Source organism: Pipistrellus kuhlii, unplaced genomic scaffold, assembly GCF_014108245.1.
Source record: "Pipistrellus kuhlii isolate mPipKuh1 unplaced genomic scaffold, mPipKuh1.p scaffold_m20_p_17, whole genome shotgun sequence".
Taxonomy (NCBI): Eukaryota; Metazoa; Chordata; class Mammalia; order Chiroptera; family Vespertilionidae; genus Pipistrellus; species Pipistrellus kuhlii.
The window spans coordinates 3152921-3173060 of record NW_023425482.1 but is presented as its reverse complement, the minus strand read 5'-3'; the positions used below and the strand labels follow the sequence as shown (position 1 = coordinate 3173060).

Genomic DNA, 20140 nt, shown 5'->3' with positions numbered 1-20140 from the left:
CTGCTTATTTAAATAGAATTAATTTGTAACTGATGGTCTTCAAATATGCAAAGCAATTAAGTAAATGCCAAAAGATAAGAAATATGTAAGTAGGTCCTAACTAAGCAACTGATGTCAAGTATCAATCATATTCCTGTTGGGCAACAGTATAAAGCAGAGTGCTCTGTACCTCACACTCCACCCCACCCTGGCTCCTGGGCACACCCTCTGGTTTCAGGGGAGCTCTCATGTCAGGAAGGTTCCCCATTAAGTTATATGACCCTGATGTCTGAGTGACCCTTGGCTAAGGCCACCTCAGCCCCCACAGACCTCCTCTTTCCCTTCCCGGTCGGCATCTCTCTCAGAACAATCAGCGAGAAAGTCCACTTCCTCAGCCCCGACACGGACCTGCAAGTCTGACTTTGCCCCAGGCTGCAGGGCCAACCCTTCAGGCAGCTGTGGTGGCCAAAGCCCACAGGAACAAGCCCCTGTCCTCCTGACTGCAGAGCTGTCCCTCCATCTCAGCTGTCCCTCCCCCAGCCCCTGCCCGCCCTGCCATGCCCTTACCAGGACCTGACCATGAGCCTGGCCCCCTCCTCTGGCCACAGCCCAGAGGAGCCTGCTCCTTCCACACCTCCTGCGGGAACTGTCCCTGCTCCATCCAGCCATACGTGGGAGCGAGGGCCTGGGCCAGAGCCCACACTCTGTAGACCATCCCCACCTCTTCCTTCACCCTGGCTCCCCAGGGAGGACAAAGCCACACCCCTTGAGTCTAGGGAGCCCAGGCCATGGGGAGACCCCAGTGCACGTCCACCATTCCTACCCCATCTCTGGCTCCCTGTTCTCCTTGCTCCTGCTCCTGTACCAACCCCACCACTGCAAGGCCTGGCACACTCCCTGCTGCAGGCAGCAGGCCTGGTCTGATCTCGGAAGGGGGAGGGAGCTATGAGGCCTCCCAGGACCAAACCCACAGCCCTACCAGCACTGAGCCCACGTGTGGCTGACTCGCGCGGCCAACCCCGCGAAGCCACACTTGGAGGGGTCACAGGCTGCTCACCCAGCCGGAGTAGGACCCAGAGGCCTGGACAGAAGTGGACGGAGACCATTGTTCTGCCAAGCTCCCTCCTCTCCCCAGGCCAAAGGATGAGGGCAGCCTGGACGGCCAGCAGCACAAACTGAGAGAGCAAACCTGAACTTCTGCCAAAGCAGGTCAGTCAGGGTCCAAGATGGGATGTGTTTCAGGAAAAGTCACAAGGGCCCAACCCCACAAGGCCCTTCATTAGGGCAGCGAGAAGCACCCGGTGACAGAAGCAGTTGAGCTCTAGAAAGCAGGAGGACAGCAGGAGTCCTCTTGCTTGGGAATCCGGCTATAATTATCCCCACCAATAGCTGGAGCTGCTGAGGACAGACGGTGAGCTCCGCTGAGCTGAAGCGGCCTCAAGGACAAGGGCCTCCCCAGGCTGGCAGTGAGGCCAGGAGGTGGCAGGGTGGAGATGCTGACAGCCCGGGTGGGTGGAAGGCAGGGGCTGGGCTGCACCAGGTCCCAGGAAAAGATGTGACTGCGGGGAAAGCACTGTGGGCGGCTGGGTGCGGAGGCTGGGCCGGGTCAGTGCCCCTGGCGGTGCACGGGGTGGAACTATACTGCACAGTGGGAGGGGTGGCCAGAGGGAGGCCTAGGGGACAAGCCCCCAGGGGACAGGAGGGAAGGGAGAGCCACAAGTAGGCCAAAGGACCCCAAAGCAGAGACACAGGGAGGCTCTCACACGCAATACATCAGCCAGGCCGGGACACTGAGCACCCGCACGGGTATGGTAAGGAATCCCTGGCTCAGACGTGAGGGGCCTGGGAAGCACCTCATTGTCACCCCCCTCTGGACAGGATCACGGGCTGGAGAGGGACCAGCCCAGTTCCTGGGGGAGGATGTGCAAAGTTAGAGCAGCCCCTGGTTCTCTAAAAAGCCTCCCAAATGCTGACCATGTCGGTGGGGCTGACCAAGCTCAGGATCCTCCGGGCTCTTGGCAGGGGCTGAGAGACTCAGGGAGGAACAGGAAACAGGCTGGGGTCCGCTCATGGAGGGAGAGGCTGGGTTCACGGCGGACGACTCCCAGGGGGGTAAGGATGACAGCGATGAAGTCCGTGAGCCTCCACCCCAACCCACCTCTCTCCCGGAAACCTTAGGGAGCAGCCAGTAGTACTCCCCTCTCAGGAGCTACATCCTGAGCTCCCCGAGAACCAGGCCTGCCACACCACCCACCACACCTGTCCTGGCTGCTGAGCAGGCATTACCTGCAGCAGAGACCTCTGGAGGACAAGCAAAGACACGTACCAGGAGCCCGAAGCCCCACAGCTCACCGACACCCAGTCTTGTAATCAGCCATCCTGAAGCCTCCCTGCCCACAGCAGAGAGACCGGGACGGGGCTCAGAGGGGCAGCGGGGCTTGCTGGGGTTTGGCACGAGTGACCGCTTACCGAACACCAGCTCCATGCTAAGCTCCAGATGAGTGGGTCTCATTTTATCCCGACAGGTCCAAGCACGCCACACACCGGGGAGCCAAGGCTCAGAGGGCAAATCTGCTAAGGTCACAGAGCTGGCCAGCAAAGGGGCCATCAGGGCTCCCTCCTCCTAGCTCAGGGCCCTCCCCGCAAAGCAGAGAATGAAGCAAAGGCTGGAGGGGCCGGCCCGGGGACCACAGAGCCACTCCCTGGTGCAGGTGGAGGCAGGTGAGCAGGACTGAGCACGGACACCTGGCAGTGCTGGAGTGGCCAGAGGAGGCCTGACAGGACAGACACACACCACCTCCAAGGGCCTGGGAAAGACAGCACATCCATGGCCAGCATTTCAACGAGCTGAGCTAATTGCTGCCAGCGTGGGAGATATGGCTGCTCTGGGAAAACTCCCAAGAGGATGCGGAGATTTGAGCGATGAAAAGAAGCAAACCTGACACCTGCTCCCCCTGCCCCATCTCTCTCATGTGTGGGGGGAGAGAAGGGGAGTCTTGCATATTTATGAGTTCATAATCCTTCCTAATCACCCCTACATCACACACACACACACACACACCAATTCCCATGGCGCAAGCTCATACATAATTATAAGGCACTTCCTCTGTCACTGCCTCAGTCCACCAAAGGACGACAGAGGACGGGCAGAGCAGTGTGGGGGAGGGGCAGTGATCAAGGCGCAGGAGCCAACTGGGAGCTGTCCAGCTCAGCAGCCTGGAGGAGCAGGTGCACCCCTAAGGGCTTGTCTGCTGTAGCCTTGGGCTAGCAACACAGACCCCCGCTTCCTCCCCGGGCCAGCCAACCCAGCCCAGAGACCCAGCACCCTCCGTGCTCACAGCGTGCGAGTGGTAATGAGGGTGAGGCGCTGCACTGGAAGCCTAAAACCTGCCCTCCTGCCTGGAGAGACCTAGAAGGAGAAATAGGGTTTGGGGGCTAGGCCTGGGGCTCGAATGAGGCGTGAGGGCAGGTAAGGGGGTCCTGACCCAGGGCTAGGGCGGCAGGAGACATTGGGGGGGGGGGGGATGTTGCCAGCAGGGCTGGGAGGAGTTAGAGGCCAGCAGTAAGGAAGGAGGGCGGATAAGAACAAAGACCTCGGGCTCAGAGAGATCCTGGAGGGAAAGCAGGAGCACAGGTGGGCCTGCCTGTGCGGACACTGTGGCCGGGCTCCCTGGCACCGCAGGCCTGCACCTCACTCTAGAGCTCACAGAGGAGGGCAGCTGTTCCTTAAAGTAAACGCTGAAGGGAATTTGGGCAAATGATTTTCTCAGCATTTCCTCAAAGTGTCCCGTCTGACCGCCTTTGGCATGCTCCTGTTTGTGTGTTTCCTGTCTAGTTTGTAGGTAAAGGCCTGCGGCGAAGGTGTGAGCGGTGAGGATGGAGGAAGTAGTTCCTGGCCCAAGCACTCACTTGCTGATGCCCTCGAAGGAGGCCTCCCTGCAGACACTGCCGCTGTCCGTGTTGACACCGCGCTGGGGAGAGAGGGAGACACAGATGCGTCACATGGGGCTGCTGGCACCCACAGCCTGCCCTGGAGGGCCTGCCTCCCCCAGCCAGGCTCAGAACCAGGCCCAGACCTGGGAAGGACCTGGAGCTCCCACCCCAGCCTGGTGAAGCTACTCCTCCTGCTTTTCAGGTCAACGCCAAACCGGACCCCACCCAAGGCAGGCCCTCCGTCTGCAGCACCTTGAAAAGCAGGAAAACAGGCCTCCTCTTCAGCGCTCTTTGCAGACGCCAGTTCAGGCTGCTCAGCTGAGGCGGATGGCGGCTTCCCAAAACCCCAACCGCTGCCCAGACCCTGGACACTTACCAAAGTGAGGAGGACGGAGGGATTCTGGGAGGCCAGGACACTGGCGATCTGAAAGGTTTAAAAAGAAAAACCTACTTTAGAGCAACCAAGGAAGGGACGGAGACGATATACCACCATCACTGAATGACAGCTCAGGTGTGGTGAGCAGACCCTTAAAGCAGGTGCTGCTGTGGCTGCCGCCACCCAGCAGATGGGGAATAGGGGCTTCCGGTAAAGTGGCAGGGCAGAGAGGAATTCAAACCTAAGCCAGGCACACTTCCCCACATACCAACCATCCTGCCTCCAGGCCCAGGAGGGCTCTGAGCTCGAGCAGCCAGGCCTGCCCACCCTCCAAGGCCAGTGCCTCCGAGCATCTGACAAGCAGTCCCTCCTGAAAGACTTGTACGGCAGCCTCCTAGACACTGGCCCCACTAGCCTCCCATCCCAGGGCAGACACTTCCCTTCCCGCCCCTCAGTGATCCCCTATCCTGTGGGATGTCAACCACCCCCAATCCTCTCCCATTCCCCGGCCTGCATCCCCGATCCGCATCCCTCCACCATGGCCCGCTCAGGCCTCAGGCCCCTGTGGGCTGCTGGCTTCCTGCCAAACCCCTTGATTGAGCACACCATGCAAACTCCTCTCTCCAGGCCTTCCTAGGGCTCTCGCCTCTGCCTGCCATGCCTCCCCCCATCTCAGCCACTTCATCAATTCAGGACTGAGGCCCCTGCCCCCAGGCAGGTTCATCCACTCCCTTCTCTGTGGGAATGACCGTCATTCCCTTGGCCAAAGTGCCTATCATGCTGCCTTAGTCATGCTGCAACCCGGGTGCCAACCACCCTGGTGGGAGCACCTTCTTGCTCGCCTGGCCCCACCCCTCAGTCCGCTCCGAGTCTTGGCTACTGCAGCCCCCACTGTATCTGAGCCCCCAGAGGGGACAACAGGCTCCTCTCTGCAGCCCTTGCCCCTCCCCCCACAGACCCACCGGAAATGCTTCAGCGAGGGTGAGGAGGATTTGCTGTTTGTTGTTTTACAGCTTTACTGAGCTGTCACTGGCATATTCTACACTGCGCATATTTAAAGTGCACATTTTGATAGTTTTGACATGTGTATATATGTGCTTTTTAATACTGAGAGGCTCACAGAGAAAACCTGGAAGATACTGAAAACTATAAAAACATAAAACACATCTACAAGCCCATCCCCAGAGACCTTTTATCTCTGCACATAAAAACAGGCCTGCAGTGACATTTGGATCGTAGGAAGTTACACGCTTCACTTATTCCCTGTCATTAAATATTCTCCAAGCCCGCGGTGTTTACGGTCACACCGCCGGGGACGAGTGTGTCCAGCGAGCCCTGGTCATGGCCTGTGCTGGCACCTGAGACGTCGTCTCGCTTAACCACCGTGAGCCGGTGCAGACATCCAGACTTCACCAACGAGAACGGCTTCCAGGTTCCATCACCTGCCCAGGCTGCCAGTTAAAAAGGAGTGCAGCCCAGAGCTAAACCTACGGCTGTGAAGTATTCTCTCAGCAGATATCGCATAAGGTCCTCATTCTTCTGTTGGACACAAATTATTTATAAGGATTAACTATGATAAATAATGTCCTGGTGAACATCCTTGTACATGAGCCTTTATTTCCTTAAACATTTTATTTCCTTAAAACAAACAATCAAATCAGACCCAGTGAAACTTCTAGGGGAAAAGCCATATACTTCCTCAAGGTTTCTGCTGCTCACGGCCAGATGCCCTCCAGACTGAACCAACCACCTCCCCCAGCGGTGCCTGAGGCTCCATCTCCCTGGAAACCCCTCATGGACTCAGCAACTGCTCAGAGAGCCTCTGCTGCACGGAGGATCGGCTTGGCGCAGTCCCTGCTACTCCCCAGGCCCTCCTGGAGGGGAGCTCATTAAAAGGGGGAGCCTCGCTTCGAGCCCTGGGTGTGTTGTCACCTTGGTGAAGGGTCTCCATTCATCAGCACAGGACATCCTGTCTGTTACAGCAGCAGAGCCCAAGAGCAGTGGGCACTTGGGGATGCATGTGCTACTGTCCTTGGGAGAAAGGGGTAGGATAACAAATGTGCAAGCTGCTGCTTTTCCTCTCAGCAGCAACTCAGGACGTGCCCCTGAGCGATGGAGGAGAAAGCAGCCCTCTCGGTGCAGGCGAGTCTCGGCCCACAGAGGCGGCGGGTGCCTGCTCGCCCAGGCAGGGCCACATCTTCTATTGATCACAATGCTCCAGTGGGTCCCGGTTACCTCTGCGGCTGCCAAGCCTCCCCCAGCCGAGCAGCTCCATCTGCCTTCCCTTCCCCACGGAGACCCATTAGTGCTCTCTCTCATCAGCACAGCCTGATGCCATGCCTCCACAATTAGGGGACATGACACGGCGGTGTGCTGCCAGCTTGAAACGCAGCTCGGGCACACAGGACAGCACTGCTCTGTCAACACGGGGCCTCGTTTCTTTTTTTTTTTCTTTAATAATATATTTTCCTTTTTTAAAAATAGTTTTTGTTGATTTTAGGGACAGAGAGATAAAAATATCAACAAGAGAGAATCACTGATCAGCTGCCTCCTGCAAGCCCCACATGGGGAACTGAGTCCACGCCTGGGCATGTGCCCTGAGTGGGAATCAAACCATGATCTCCTGGTTCGTAGGTCAATGCTCAACCACTGAGCCACACTAGCCGAGCACAGGGCCTCACCTCCATGGAGTGTGGTCACCAGGGACCCATGAGCTCTCACAGACCAGTGCCACATCGACTTCCCAGGCAGGCCTGCCTCTCCAGAGGTCGAGGTGGACAGCGCACACAGATCTCATCAGAGCCCATGGACAATCAAAGCTCCCTGTGGACACCTCACTCGCCCTCAGGTCCGGAGCTCCAACCAGCCCCGCAGGCCATTCTTCACGGGGGAGCCAGAACAGGGCGCTGGGCCATCACAAAGCCCACACTGCTCCGGGGATCAGGGCGTCACCGCACAAGAATCAGCCCTTGGATGAACTTTTCCATGGCAGTCTGAAACGGGTGCACAACGTTGGCTGGCAATGTAGGCAATGCATTTACATTTTGAATTTGTTTCTAAAGTTTAAGCATCAGGAAAGGTCACAAACAATATGGATTTATCTGCAGCTACTCTTGAACGATCAGAGTATCTAACAACCTGGGCCAGCAGTTCCACAGAGCGGCTGCCTCTCCAGAGGTCCCGCCACAGACCCCACCCCGCCCTGATGCCTCGTCACACCGAGGCTGAGAGGCAGGCAGCACCCATCGCTGTGCTGCACAGTGGTTTCTCTTACATCCATCCTGCCTGCATCGGAGCTGGTGACCCTCGTGCCTCCCAACATCTGCCCACGGCCATTAGGAACCAGGGTACCATGTGCCCTCCACCTCGCCAGCTCCCACCCAATCATGAAGACCAGCCTTTGCACGGCACCTCAACAGCAAAACCTGGAAGAGCCTCTCAGGGGTCTCCTAAGCGCCCGTTCTCAACGGAACCACCACTCGCTCTACCTTCTCCATAATGAAACTCGGATCATCATGGGGAGGAAGGGAACTAGACAGCCAGGTTCGCAACATCAGACACCTGCATGTTATACTTGCTCTCAGGTGATGGTCACGCCTGGGACTGGGGGCCTTCCTGTCCTCTTCCTGGAGACAGTGTTAGCTGCTTCCCGTCTGGGGCTGGTCACAGACCAAGGCTGCCTGAAGTTCCATGGGCCTGAGCACCGGAGAACAGGCCCAGCCCCGGCCTCCGCCCCAGCCCCAGTCCCGGCAGAAGGCTTCCTGTCACCTTCCGTAGTGGAGCAGGCCTGGGGCCTCCAGTGCCTCGGCCCAGGTCTCAGTCCTGCAGCCTGTATTTCTGTCAGGCTCCATTTTGAGCCAGAGAATCAAAGGCGCCTGAGAGCCTGCGTCACCTCCATAGACGTGTCCTGCAGCTCCTTCATTTCTGACAGAGAAAACGCAGAGGTGAAGGGCCAGGCCTCGGGGTCTAAGCGTCCTGGGGCTGCATTCCAATTCTGCTGCCCCAGCTGTCGGGCCGTGGACGAGGCCCTTCTCGTCTCTGAGCCTCGGCCTCAGCCTCCTCCCTGTGATAGGTGGGGTGGGAGGGAACGAGATCTGTAGGAGCTGGCAATACTGAAGCTCAAAGGTGCCACCCTGGAGTGAAGACCTGTCTCACGGTCAACATGAGCCGTGGTGCCATTCCCTGGTGACCAAATGGCACCACAGCAGCGACAATGTCACCAAACTGAGAACCAGCACCAAGGACGAGGGGGTGCTGTGAGGCGCCTGAGCCTGGAGGAGAGCCCATTCCCTGACCTCCGCTGAAGCCCTCGTGTCAGGTCCTCTTCGTAGCACAGACTGTGAGCGGGGCTGCGGCTGTGACTTACACTGTCATTACGAGCTTTCCTGTCTGGCCCTCAAGACCCCGTTTTACTGTGTTTGGAGGCCAGATCTCTTTTCTCCTCAGAAAGGACAGCATAAATGAGGCTGAGTCCTCCTCAGTCGTAAGATGACTGCCGGAAGCCGGGAAGGCTGCGGCACAGAAACGCTCCGACACGGTGGCCCGAGTCCCAGAACCCGTCCCAGAACCCATCCCAGGAGCCGTCTCAGGCTGCCCCTCCAGGTTTCGCACGGAGGAGCCTAGAGGGTCAAGTTACCAAAAGGCAGTCATGTTAAGATGCAGTTTATGGAGGCCGGAGGGACACACCTGCCACTGGGGAGGGTGCATCAGCAGGTGAGACCCAAGGCTGAGCAGGAAGAGCAGGTCCCTCCCTCGCTAGCACTGGGAAATATGAGGTAAGAGGCAATGACCTCGTTAAGGACACGCAAATAAATGCTCAGACTATTTTAGATTCTATATCCAAAGAGATCAATACATCAGATTACAGGAGTATTAACAGACTCTTTAGATGCTAGGAGTCACTCCCGGATAATGTGGCACTGAAATCACACGACATACATAAAGATCCATCAAAAGCTCCCCTCCTTCCACAATCCAACCAGGCAGAATGCTGTCAGAGCAGACAGCACTTTCTTCACCAGACCCTGCCCGGGCTGCTAGCTTCCGCCCTGGGTCCCAACCAGCTCTGATGTCACAGGACCCTGACTGGGAAGGCAAAGAGCGTGAGAGTAAAGTCAGGGGAAAGAACCAGGCCTTAGTGACAAATACAGACAGTCAAGGGCAGGGTACAGACCAGAACCATGACCACACCTGGCCCCGGAGCCAGGGGAGGGTGCCAGTGTGGGCTGGAGTGACAGGAAGGCCCAGGCCAAGCCGGGGGCCTTAGACTTTGCCAGAGACATCCTCCCCCATGAAGTTCAGCTCCACCACCGAGTCAGGGGCACTGCCCTGCAAAGGAGGGGCCTGTCTCCTGGGAGCTGTGAGGCGCATGTTTCCCACCTGCTCTCTCTACATGCGGGCACTGCTGAGGGGCTAGCGGTCCGGCGTGGCATCCTGCATGTCCAGCCTGACTGTGGCAGTGGGAGGAGAGGGAATCCAGGGCAAAGGGGTAGCTGAAGCCCGGAGTTGCTCAGAGAAGAGGTGGCAGCTGCTACTGACCTCGTCTGCGTACTGGACGCTATCCACAGCATACTTCTTCTGGAAGTGCTCCTTGGAGTGGATCCTCGAAGGGAAAAACAAGGAACACCAGGGTCAGGGTTTGGCCACCTCTTGCCCCCAAGCCCCGGCCCATCCCTAGTTCACTGGCACCTGGCACCAAGTGGATGTGTCCATCATAGATTCAGGGACAAAGTGCCGGGCCTCAAAGTGACCTCTGAGCCACAGCTGACACCTCAACCTTACCCAGCCGGCCTCTGCTCCTCCTTTGATCCGCACCCTGGCCGCCTGGGACAAGCAACTGCCAAGCGTTTCCCTCCACTGCCAGTGAGAGCCCACCAGCAGCACAGCCCACCCTTTGGGGCCTGAAGCAAGCTGCCTCCCAGCACCACAGAGCCTCTTTAAAGGAAAGTTAAAGATTTCACATTTCAGAGAAGTCAATATCAGCATCACTCGCTGTGGTGAGAAACGTTCAAGCTCACTCAGCCTGAGAAGTCAGTCAGTGAGAAGACGGAGCAGAGGAGGCTGGGCAGCCCTTGCCCACCTCACAGAGGACTCCTGGTCAGGGGTGCTCTGGGCAGGTCCCAGAAAACACCACACCACCCCCAGCCTCTTGGTCAGGGGATGAGTCCCTGTCACTGCCTGTGACGAGGCTCTCATGAGAAGAAGCACTAGACATGGAGCGAGGAGGGAGGTACCGAAAACCAAGTCTAATGACGCACGCACCATCCCATACCCAGGCTCCACATCAGCATGGTCCTGCCTAGGATGGCATGGTATTCTAGCCACCAAGCGTTAGAGCCAAAGTGAAAACAGCAGGTGGCTTTCAGGCTGTGCTTCGTGGGTTGCCAAGGTGAGTGGATGACAGGGTGCGCACTGTGTGCTGGGCAGGCTCAGGGCCGGGAGGGCACTTCGGAACTTGGAGATGGCCACCTCGAAGAGGGAGCTCCATGTGCCTTTGAGACACACTCAGACATGACTAGCCATGAAGCAGAATCCCTCCCCTCTCTGAGCTCTGTACCACTTCCCTCTCTACCCAAGCAAGCGCCCCAGCCCAGACTGTAGCCACAAAGCACAGAGTGAGGACCCGAGACAGACAGGTGGGCCTCAGGGACCAGCAGCAGGGAGCTCACAGCCACACGCAGCAAGCTGGGCCGAGGAGACGGGGGTCTCACTGCAATGGCTGCTCAGGGCCCCTGAAAACTACCTGCTTCATTTCCCTTGGGAGTCTCTGAAGTGGGCAATGGGTGTTAAGCTCCTACTGTTGATTAAATTTGCACAATCCAGGCACACTAGCTTTCACAGATGAGACATGACTCGAAGTTAAGTGGCCAAAGCCTGGCGCCTCCGTTAGCACCACCTAAAGCCGCCAGGGCGGGACTGACGACAACCACTAGCCAGGGCACCAGAGGCCCCGCTCCAGGCTTACTGGACAGCTGGCTGGGCCCGTGCTACTCAGGGGCGAATGGCACTCTCAGAGCTGGGGCTGCAGCGTGTGCTGAAGTGCACGCCAGGAGCACAAGAGGCTCACAAGAGGCCGCGCCATCGGCAGCGTCCCCAATCACCCACTCTGGCTGCTCTGGCTCCAGCCCCAGCCCAGGACTAACACCCTGTGTCCTCAGAAAGTCCCCACACCACCCTTGGGCCCCAGTCACTTAATCACCTCCAGCTGTGACAGTATCAAAAGCAAACCCCCAAAAGCCTGGGGAAGTGCCAAGGACCTGCCTTCAAGACCAGCCTCAATGCTCCCTAAGTCTGGGCATTGACTTCATCACCCCCAATCCCAACGGGGACCCTAATCCTCCCAGCTCACCCAAGCCACTAGGCCAAGGGACACCCAGGAAATGTGTCCCTGCCTCCCTGCCTGGGAGTCTTGGAGGTCAGGTCCCAGCAGAAACCTAGGCTTGAGACCTTGGAACATTTCTGGGCACTCATCCTGAGGTCAAGGCCGTAACAAGGCGGAACCAGAGTAGGTGGGGGAAGGAAGGGGCAAAAGGAAGGTGAGCAGATGACAGGTGTGATCTGTATGTGGCCCCAGGGCTGTGAGCTCACCTGCCCACCCTCCACCTACCAGCCACAAGTCACTCCACTTGCCACAAAAGCTAAGGAGCACCAAGGGCCAGCCCGCCCACAGGAGAGCCTGCCGCTGCCACCCTGATGTCCGGGAGGAAGTGCAGATGCCCTCTGACCTTCTCAAGAGCTGGATGACACAGTCCAGAGCGCACATGGGCTTCAAGAGCCAAAACCACCCAACTCCACAGGAAGACCCATTTGACAAATACAACCTGAAAGGCTGCAAGTAATGGCACTTTGCACATTACTCTTCTCTAAAGGGCAAAGATAATTAAGTGTGAATAGTACTATTTTTCATGCTTTAGAGTTAATTATAGTAAAAAACCACTTAAATATCACACTAAGGAATAAGTGTGCCAGGTTACCATGTCAAGCCAGTGAAGCGAGGCTTGGCAGACAAGACTCGGCGGGCTGTCGGGAGGAGTGGCACGTCCACACGGGCCCCACAGGGCTGGCCGGAGGTCACTGGCCAGCTATAAGCCCGCTGAGGGCCTGCACCCTGCCATCTGGAGTTTGGGTCCAGAGGCAGCTCACGCCAGATCTGTCATATGGGAGATCCTTACAGGAGCAGCTGGACTAGAAGAGGGTGGCTCGGCAGACACTCTCCCTTCTAAAGGCAGGAGAGAGGAGTATCCCATCCAAAGGAGGTCCTGCATCCAGGTGCAGCCAGTGTCCAGGGACTGCCATGCAGGCCTCTGCCAGCAGCTAGGGGACAGGAGGCCTTTCCCAGATCCCAGAACCAAGGCTGATGCAGCGAGTGCCACCACCTGTGCAGGCCTCCAGCAGGGAGGAGACAACATTAATGCCTATGGCTCAACTTCTATCTAGAGAGCGACATTTCTGAGCGCAGGTCTCGCTGGCTAGCTGACCGCCTGCATGCAGTTAATAAATAAATAACCTTGAAGTTAGAGCAGTTACCACCAAAGCCTGCCTTCAGCGGCAGCCAGCGCTGCTTCCCCTCTACCCTCTGCACAGGGAGCACCTGCTCTGGGTCGGCAGGCAGCACCTTTTCAAGATCCCATCAGCTTGTCAGAGAAGCAGACCTCCCGGAAGCCAGGCGCGCATCTGCTCCTGTGACCACGCCCCTCGGGGAGCGGGGCAGGGAGAGCCTAGGTTCCCAGGCTCCGGGAGAAGGGCACAGGCTCCAGGGTGAGGGCCCCAGCTCCGGGGGAGAGCTAACCAAAACTACCCCTGCGATCGGGGGGGGGGGGGGGGGGGGGGGGGGGCAGGGAGAGGCTCCGGACTGAGGATCCTGGCAAACCCCTGGCCACGCCTCAGGCTGCCGGGACCAGGCTCCCCCAAACCACTGGGAGTAAGAGCCAGAGGAACTCCCTCAACCTCCTCACAAAGACCTGTCCTCCATCAGTGCCCCACACTCTCCCTTGAAGACAAAGAGAGACAGAGCAAAGCCACCAGACAGGCTGAAGCAACCTTGATCCTTGTGACCCAGGTGTATGTACAGGGTGAGGGGCAGTGGCTAAGAAAAACCACATACAACACACCATGACATCATACACACCAAACCACATGCCACACCATACACACACCTCCCACCCTCACCCACCCCTCCACTCCTGTGCACACACTCCCTACCCCCATGCACACACCCCACCCCACTATACACACCCAACCCCCATGCACACACCCCTACCCTCATGCACACATACCCCACCACACTACACACACCCCCACCCCCATGCACACACACCCCACCACACTACACACACCCCCACCCCCATGCACACACACCACTCCATTATACACACCCCCACCCCTATGCACACACATACCACCACACTACACACCCTCACCCCCATGCACACACACCCCACCACACTACACACACCCCCATCCCCATGCACACACACCCCACCCCCATGCACACATCCCACGCCCATGCACACACACACACACACACACACAACACCCCACTATACACATACCCCCACGCACACACACCACCCCACTATACACACCCCCACCCCCATGCACACACACCACTCCATTATACACCCCCCACCCCTATGCACACACATACCACCACACTACACACCCTCACCCCCATGCACACACCCCCAACCCCATGCACACATCTCCACGCCCATGCGCGTGCGTGCGCGTGTGCACACACACACACACACACACACACCACACCACTACACACCCAACCCCCATGCATGCATACACACACACACACACACACACACACACCACCCCCACTACACTCACACACCCCGCACATACCATCCCTGTGCACACACACCCCACCACCCACCCACACACCATACATGCACACACACCACTTAGGCATACACACACACACACTCACACACACACACACACATCCGTTCCCATCTCAGAAGAGCAGTGCTCAGGGCCTCAGGCTGGAGGAATTCGCTCACACCACCCCTGGGCAGTGCCTTCAGTCAGGTGACACCCTCCTCCCTCCACACCCTGAGCCAGGCTCACTGTCGCGAGCTCGAACCAGGGACAGGAGCAGAGCACTGCCAAGTTGCAAAGGCTCTAAGAGGGTTCCCCGCCTTGGCCCAAACTCACTCACCCTCTGTGGGTACTGACACGTCCAAGGTGCTTTTCCTGCCTTTTCAGATAAAGCTGTCGTCAGCTGAGCTGACTCTGACATAAATGATGGGAACCCTCTTGCATCAGAAAGGCACAGACTGTGTAGGCAGACTCCACATAAAAACAGATTGGAAACTACCACACTCCTGTCCCCAAAACGGCTTGGGTGAGGAACAGGCCCAGCACCAGGCTGCCCACAGGCCCCTCCACACCTCGGTCAGACAACAGGACAGGCTGTTTACGCGGGAAGTGGTGGATCTGCAGATGGGGTGTTGTTTTCCTGGGCAACTTCATCTGCCAGATGGATTTTCAAAAGCCATCAGATAGAGGCTCAAAAGGAAGCTGAGGAGCTGAAGGTCAAACGTCCGTCTGCTGGGCTTTGATTGCAAAGGCCAGGCAATCCCATCGGCCGCACTCCTCCCGAGCTCTACTGAGTATGAGAGCGCCTGGGAATGGCCACGTCAGATCGGCCTCTCCCCACCTCCAGCTCCAAGCAAGCAAGCCCTGTCCCCATCATCCTTCTCTCCCCAAGGCGCAGGACAGGAGGCCTGGAGTCGGTCAGAGCAGAGGAAGAGAGGGCACCACGGGAGCCAGGCCTGCAGGAGACAAGGCTGAGTTCGGTACCGGAGCCCAACTCCCTTGGGACCACCGTGCTCCGTCCGGCTGCCCAGTGTGCACATGAGCCTTTCTGGCAGGCGGACCCACCCTGCAGGCATTGGTACCCTCAAGGCCAGCCACGCCTCTAAGCCCACACTACACCGTCAGCTGGCTTGGCAAAGCAGGAGAGACTAGAGAACTTGTAGCCGTGGCTCTGAAACCCAGCCGTGGCCACACACAGAACATTATTCCTCTCTCACTGAGGATTACCCTCCGAAGGAGCCAGCAGATAATGTCCCCTGACCAGCCAGGCCCTGGGCATAAACCCTCTAGTCAAGTGTCCTTGACCCCCAGTTGGTGGCTGTGGTGAGATTCCCTCAGGCTTCCCACTGGAAGGCGGGGTCCAGGTTCTCCTCCCACAACCCTGGGGGATGCCCACCCTCCAGGACAGGCACTCCCCGACTTCTGCGCAAAGAAGCAGACAGACACACAGCTGAGGAGATGCCCTCAGAGTCAGAAACCCTGGTCAGGCCCTCCTTCCACCACTGTCCACGCCCACTGCACGGAGGAGGCAGGGCCACAGGGAGGCTGAGAGGCATGGGCGCCACCAGGCACAGGCTAATCCTGGGGCGTCCCTGGCAAGAGGAGCTGGGGCTTCAGCTCTGATCCCTCAGGGGGCAGGACGGGCTCTGGGAGAGGCCCTGGGGAGACCAGATCTGGGCTCCCAACAGGAAACTCCTCGCCAAGACTGTCCCAGTCACCAGGGCTTTGGCCACGCCACATGGCCTGTGGGGGAGCACAAGAACACGCACCTCCTTCATGAACTCGTGGCAGAGCCCAGAGCCGCGATGGCTCCACAGGGCCTGGACCTCAGAGGCCTCGGGGCTGGGCCTGGATCTCCGCTCTGGCGGGAGGGGCCTGCGCTCCTCTGCACAGCGGCGAGTTTGGACTTCCTCCAGCACGGCAGCGTGTCCAGGGCACGTGTCCCATGACGAGGACCAGGCAGGAGCCACGGTGCCCTTGACAGTCCAGCTTCAGAGGCCCCACGGTGACCCTGCCACATCCCGCATCCCGGCAGCCACCAGGTCCGGACCCGAGCTAGGCAGGAGGGAAAAGACTCCACCTCTCCACAGGAAGTGGCCCTTTCTGGAGATTGTAAATGGTCTGTTCCTGGCATCCTCACCACCTCATTTTAGGGTCACAAATGTAACCATCTCCACAGTGGCAGGGCCTCACCAGTGGCAGTGTTCCTGTCCCACAGATAGGAGATCAGAGACCCCACAGTGGCCAGACCCGCTCTGCGGAGAGACCACACTGAGCTGTCAGCAAGCTTCCAGCAAGGCGGGCCGTGGACCTGCACGGGCCAACCGCATTTCCTCTGTAAAGCAGCAGTCATGGGGATCCGGCCAGGAATGGAATGAAGGTCACAACACGAGGGGAGGCAAGAGCCCGGTGAGGCCAGAGCCACCCACCCAGGAGCACCTGCGTGGCCGGGCCTGGGTCTGCTGCGCCAGCAGGAGAGCCCGGATGGGCTGAGGAGAGCCCGCTCCAGCCAAACCTGAGGCCATTTCTCTGCTGGCACAAGACTCGCTCGGGTACAAGCAGGCGGTCTACCTCAGAGGCCTCCTCCACGTCCCCCCCACATCCCACTCAGGGCTCTCACAGCCATGCCGTCCCCTGCCCCTCCCTCTGGGAAGAAGGCAGACCTTCCAGTGCCCCCTCCCCCAACGCATTACACAGCAGGGAAACATTTGTCATCTGCCAGGGACGTCTGAAAGGGGAAAGTTAAGTGGCTGCCCAGCCATCCACCGCAAAGGCCAATGGGACTGGGCAGGTCCACTCGCCCTCTCCCTCCCCAGGGCTGAGCCAGGTGAACACACTGCCAGGAAAAGCCCACCCGCTTCTCTCGTGCTGCCCATTCTGCCTGGAGCCGAGTCTTCACAGCACAATCGAAGGCCCAGGGCCAGGGATTGTGCCAAGCAGAGCGGGCTCAGAGCAGAACTGTTACCGCTCATGAGGCGAACCCCCAGCTCAAGGCAGCAGAGGCGGCACACGCCGGCCAACAGAGGCGGCTACGGGGTTGGCACTGAAGGGCCGGAGGGGGAGGGCGGCACGTGAAGCAGAGGCGTGCGGGAGGGGCCTGCCCTGGCCCTCCACACAGAGCATCTTCCTGCAGCAGCCAAGTGCCTTGTCACTCAAACCAGCCGCAGACAGGCCTGCGCACCTGGTAATGAGCGCTCAGGGACTCGAGGCGGCGAAGGCTGCAATTTACCCATTAGCCCTCAATAATCACTCTCCAGGCAGAAATGGCACGCCGGGAGGCGGTGACCATTTAGCGGATCCTCTGATCACCTCGCGTGTCCCCGGTTAAGTACAGCTCCGCCTCAGCGCCGCTGAGAGGAGCGGCTGCAGAGAGAGGTGGACGCGGCCAAGGGCCCTGGAGCTGGCAGGGGCCCTGGGTGATGGGGGAGGGGTGTCTTAGCCAGGCCCAGGCCTCTGCTCTGGCACTTCTCACAGCGCTGCCCCATCTCAGGGAGCCGGCCAAGGCGGGTTACACAGCTGTGGCCCTGCGGAACTTAGCCAAGAGGCGGCACACAGCACGCATCCAGCAATGCCCTGCTGCTAGCGATGGGCCTCAGAGAAGGGCCCTGGGTTGTCCTCTCTGACTGGAACCTACCCCCACCACACCCACCGTGGGGCCACCTTCCACAGAACCAAGCTGGTCCACTGAGGCCCAAGCCTCAGGCACTTTAACAAAGCCAGGAATTCAGAACTTTAAGATTAATAAGCAGTATCTCTAAGCAACATGACCACAGTATGGCTTAGGTGCTGACTCCCCTTCCCAACCGAGGGTGCCGGGCTCTGGCCCAGAGCAGGCTGTCAACAGGCCTGACCACTAACCCGCCCACCCTATGCTACTCTTCCCCTCCTTGCAATCCACAAGAGGGCCCTGCACCCCCACCCTGGCCAGCGGGGTCAGTGGGCACCGTGACATCACCCAGAATTGCTCCTTACTTGCCCATCCAGGTGGCATAGCTGGCAGGAAGCTTAGGCACGAACAGGGTCGACTTCCCGGTGTCGATGTCAATCACGCCGTAGCAGCCGGGCTCAGTGACTCCGAATGCCCAGTGAAAGAAGGACTCCTGTGGCAGGAACGAGGACCACGGTCACCCAGGCGGCAGGACAGAAACATGGGGATCAAGGGAGCTGGGACACCTGCCTCAGGCTGGCCGCCCTCGAAGACTGGCCCCAGCCTCACACAGCCCTCCACCTCAGCTTCCTGCCCCCACTCCGGCTTCAGGTTGCCCATCTCTTCCTCCCAGGGTTTGGCAGGGGCAGCCTGGCCGGCTCCTCTGGCACTGCTTTGAGACTTTTCTGATGATATGTTTCACACACATGCCCCAGCCCCACCTGTACCCCCACCTCACTGGCCACACCCCTTGGCCCTTGATAGGGCAGAGGGTACCCATGAGCACAGGTCCAGCTCAGCCCTGTACATGCCTCTCTGCCACCTGCATCTCTGCAGCCTCAATGCCACAGGCAGGCAAGATGCCACCTTGCCTTAGACACCAGTCTAGACATCTGCACAGAAATGGATTCCTCCATTCAGGTCTCCTTACTTCCTTCTCCCACCCCCGGGGCTGCTGCTGACTTCCGTGTTTGGCAATAAACACTGAGCTAAAATATCGGCAGAAAGGTATAGCAAGTGGAGGAGGAACGCTTCCAAAATTAACCTTGCAAAACATCAGTGATGGAGCCAACAGCTGAAATTAGGAGATCAGTTTTTAAACCACAGAACATGTAAACTTCAAGAGGCACCAAGACAAGTCAGAAAAAACTTTAGACCTCCGCGGCTGGCCACCAGGGGCCTGCGGGCTTGTGACTACAACAATGAGACAGAGGAAACCCTTCCCGCAGGAGGCGCTTTGGGTTAAAACACTCATCGCTCTCGGCAGTGGATCTCAGCCAGTCTGTGCCTGGGGAGTGCACAGTCTAGCTGCGGAGGCCAGGCCTTGCCACCTCCTCTCCACACCTAGCTCCCTTCAAGTTCCCTGCCTCCTCCCTAACCTGGCTGCGGGTGGCCACGTCCCCTAGGCCCCTAAATGCTGGGTGGCCATGTCCCCTAGGCCCCTGGCTGTGGGTGGCCATGTCCCCTAGGCCCCTGGCTGTGGGTGGCCATGTCCCCTAGGCCCCTGGCTGTGGGTGGCCATGTCCCCTAGGCCCCTGGCTGCGGGTGGCCATGTCCCCTAGGCCCCTAAATGCTGGGTGGCCATGTCCCCTAGGCCCCTAAATGCGGGGTGACCATGTCCCCTAGACCCCTAAATGCTGGGTGGCCATGTCCCCTAGGCCCCTAAATGCTGGGTGGCCATGTCCCCTAGGCCCCTAAATGCTGGGTGGCCATGTCCCCTAGGCCCCTAAATGCGGGGTGACCATGTCCCCTAGACCCCTAAATGCTGGGTGGCCATGTCACCTAGGCCCCTAAATGCTGGGTGGCCATGTACCCTAGGCCCCTAAATGCTGGGTGGCCATGTCCCCTAGGCCCCTAAATGCTGGGTGGCCATGTCCCCTAGGCTCCTAAATGCTGGGTGGCCATGTCCCCTAGGCCCCTAAATGCTGGGTGGCCATGTCCCCTAGGCTCCTAAATGCTGGGTGGCCATGTCCCCTAGGCCCCTAGCTGCGGGTGGCCATGTCCCCTAGGCCCCTGGCTGTGGGTGGCCATGTCCCCTAGGCCCCTGACTATGGGTGGCCATGTCCCCTAGGCCCCTAAATGCGGGGTGGCCATGTCCCCTAGGCCCCTGGCTGCGGGTGGCCATGTCCTTAAGCCCCTGGCTATGGGTGGCCATGTCCCCTAGGCCCCTGGCTGCGGGTGGCCATGTCCCCTAGGCCCCTGGCTGTGGGTGGCCATGTCCCCTAGGCCCCTGGCTGTGGGTGGCCATGTCCCCTAGGCCCCTGGCTGTGGGTGGCCATGTTCCCTCGGCTCTGCTTGTCCCCAGGGAGGTCCTGGAGTTTCCAGGGTGTCAGGCCCCAGCTCTGGGCATGGCAGGGAGAAGAACGCACTAGACTTGG

General features: G+C 58.9%; 1 protein-coding gene across 2 annotated transcripts in view; it reads right to left on the bottom strand.

Moving 5' to 3' along the window:
* PEPD (peptidase D) overlaps positions 1 to 20140 on the bottom strand; it is a 108830-nt gene that overhangs the window by 77643 nt on the left and 11047 nt on the right. For both annotated transcript variants that reach the window (XM_036440534.2, XM_036440535.2), the window contains exons 3-6: positions 18089 to 18216; positions 9827 to 9890; positions 4289 to 4336; positions 3889 to 3950 (exon numbers count right to left, since the gene is read on the bottom strand). In XM_036440534.2, coding sequence (XP_036296427.1) covers positions 3889 to 3950; positions 4289 to 4336; positions 9827 to 9890; positions 18089 to 18216 — 302 coding nt within the window. The remainder of the gene's footprint in view (positions 1 to 3888; positions 3951 to 4288; positions 4337 to 9826; positions 9891 to 18088; positions 18217 to 20140) is intronic.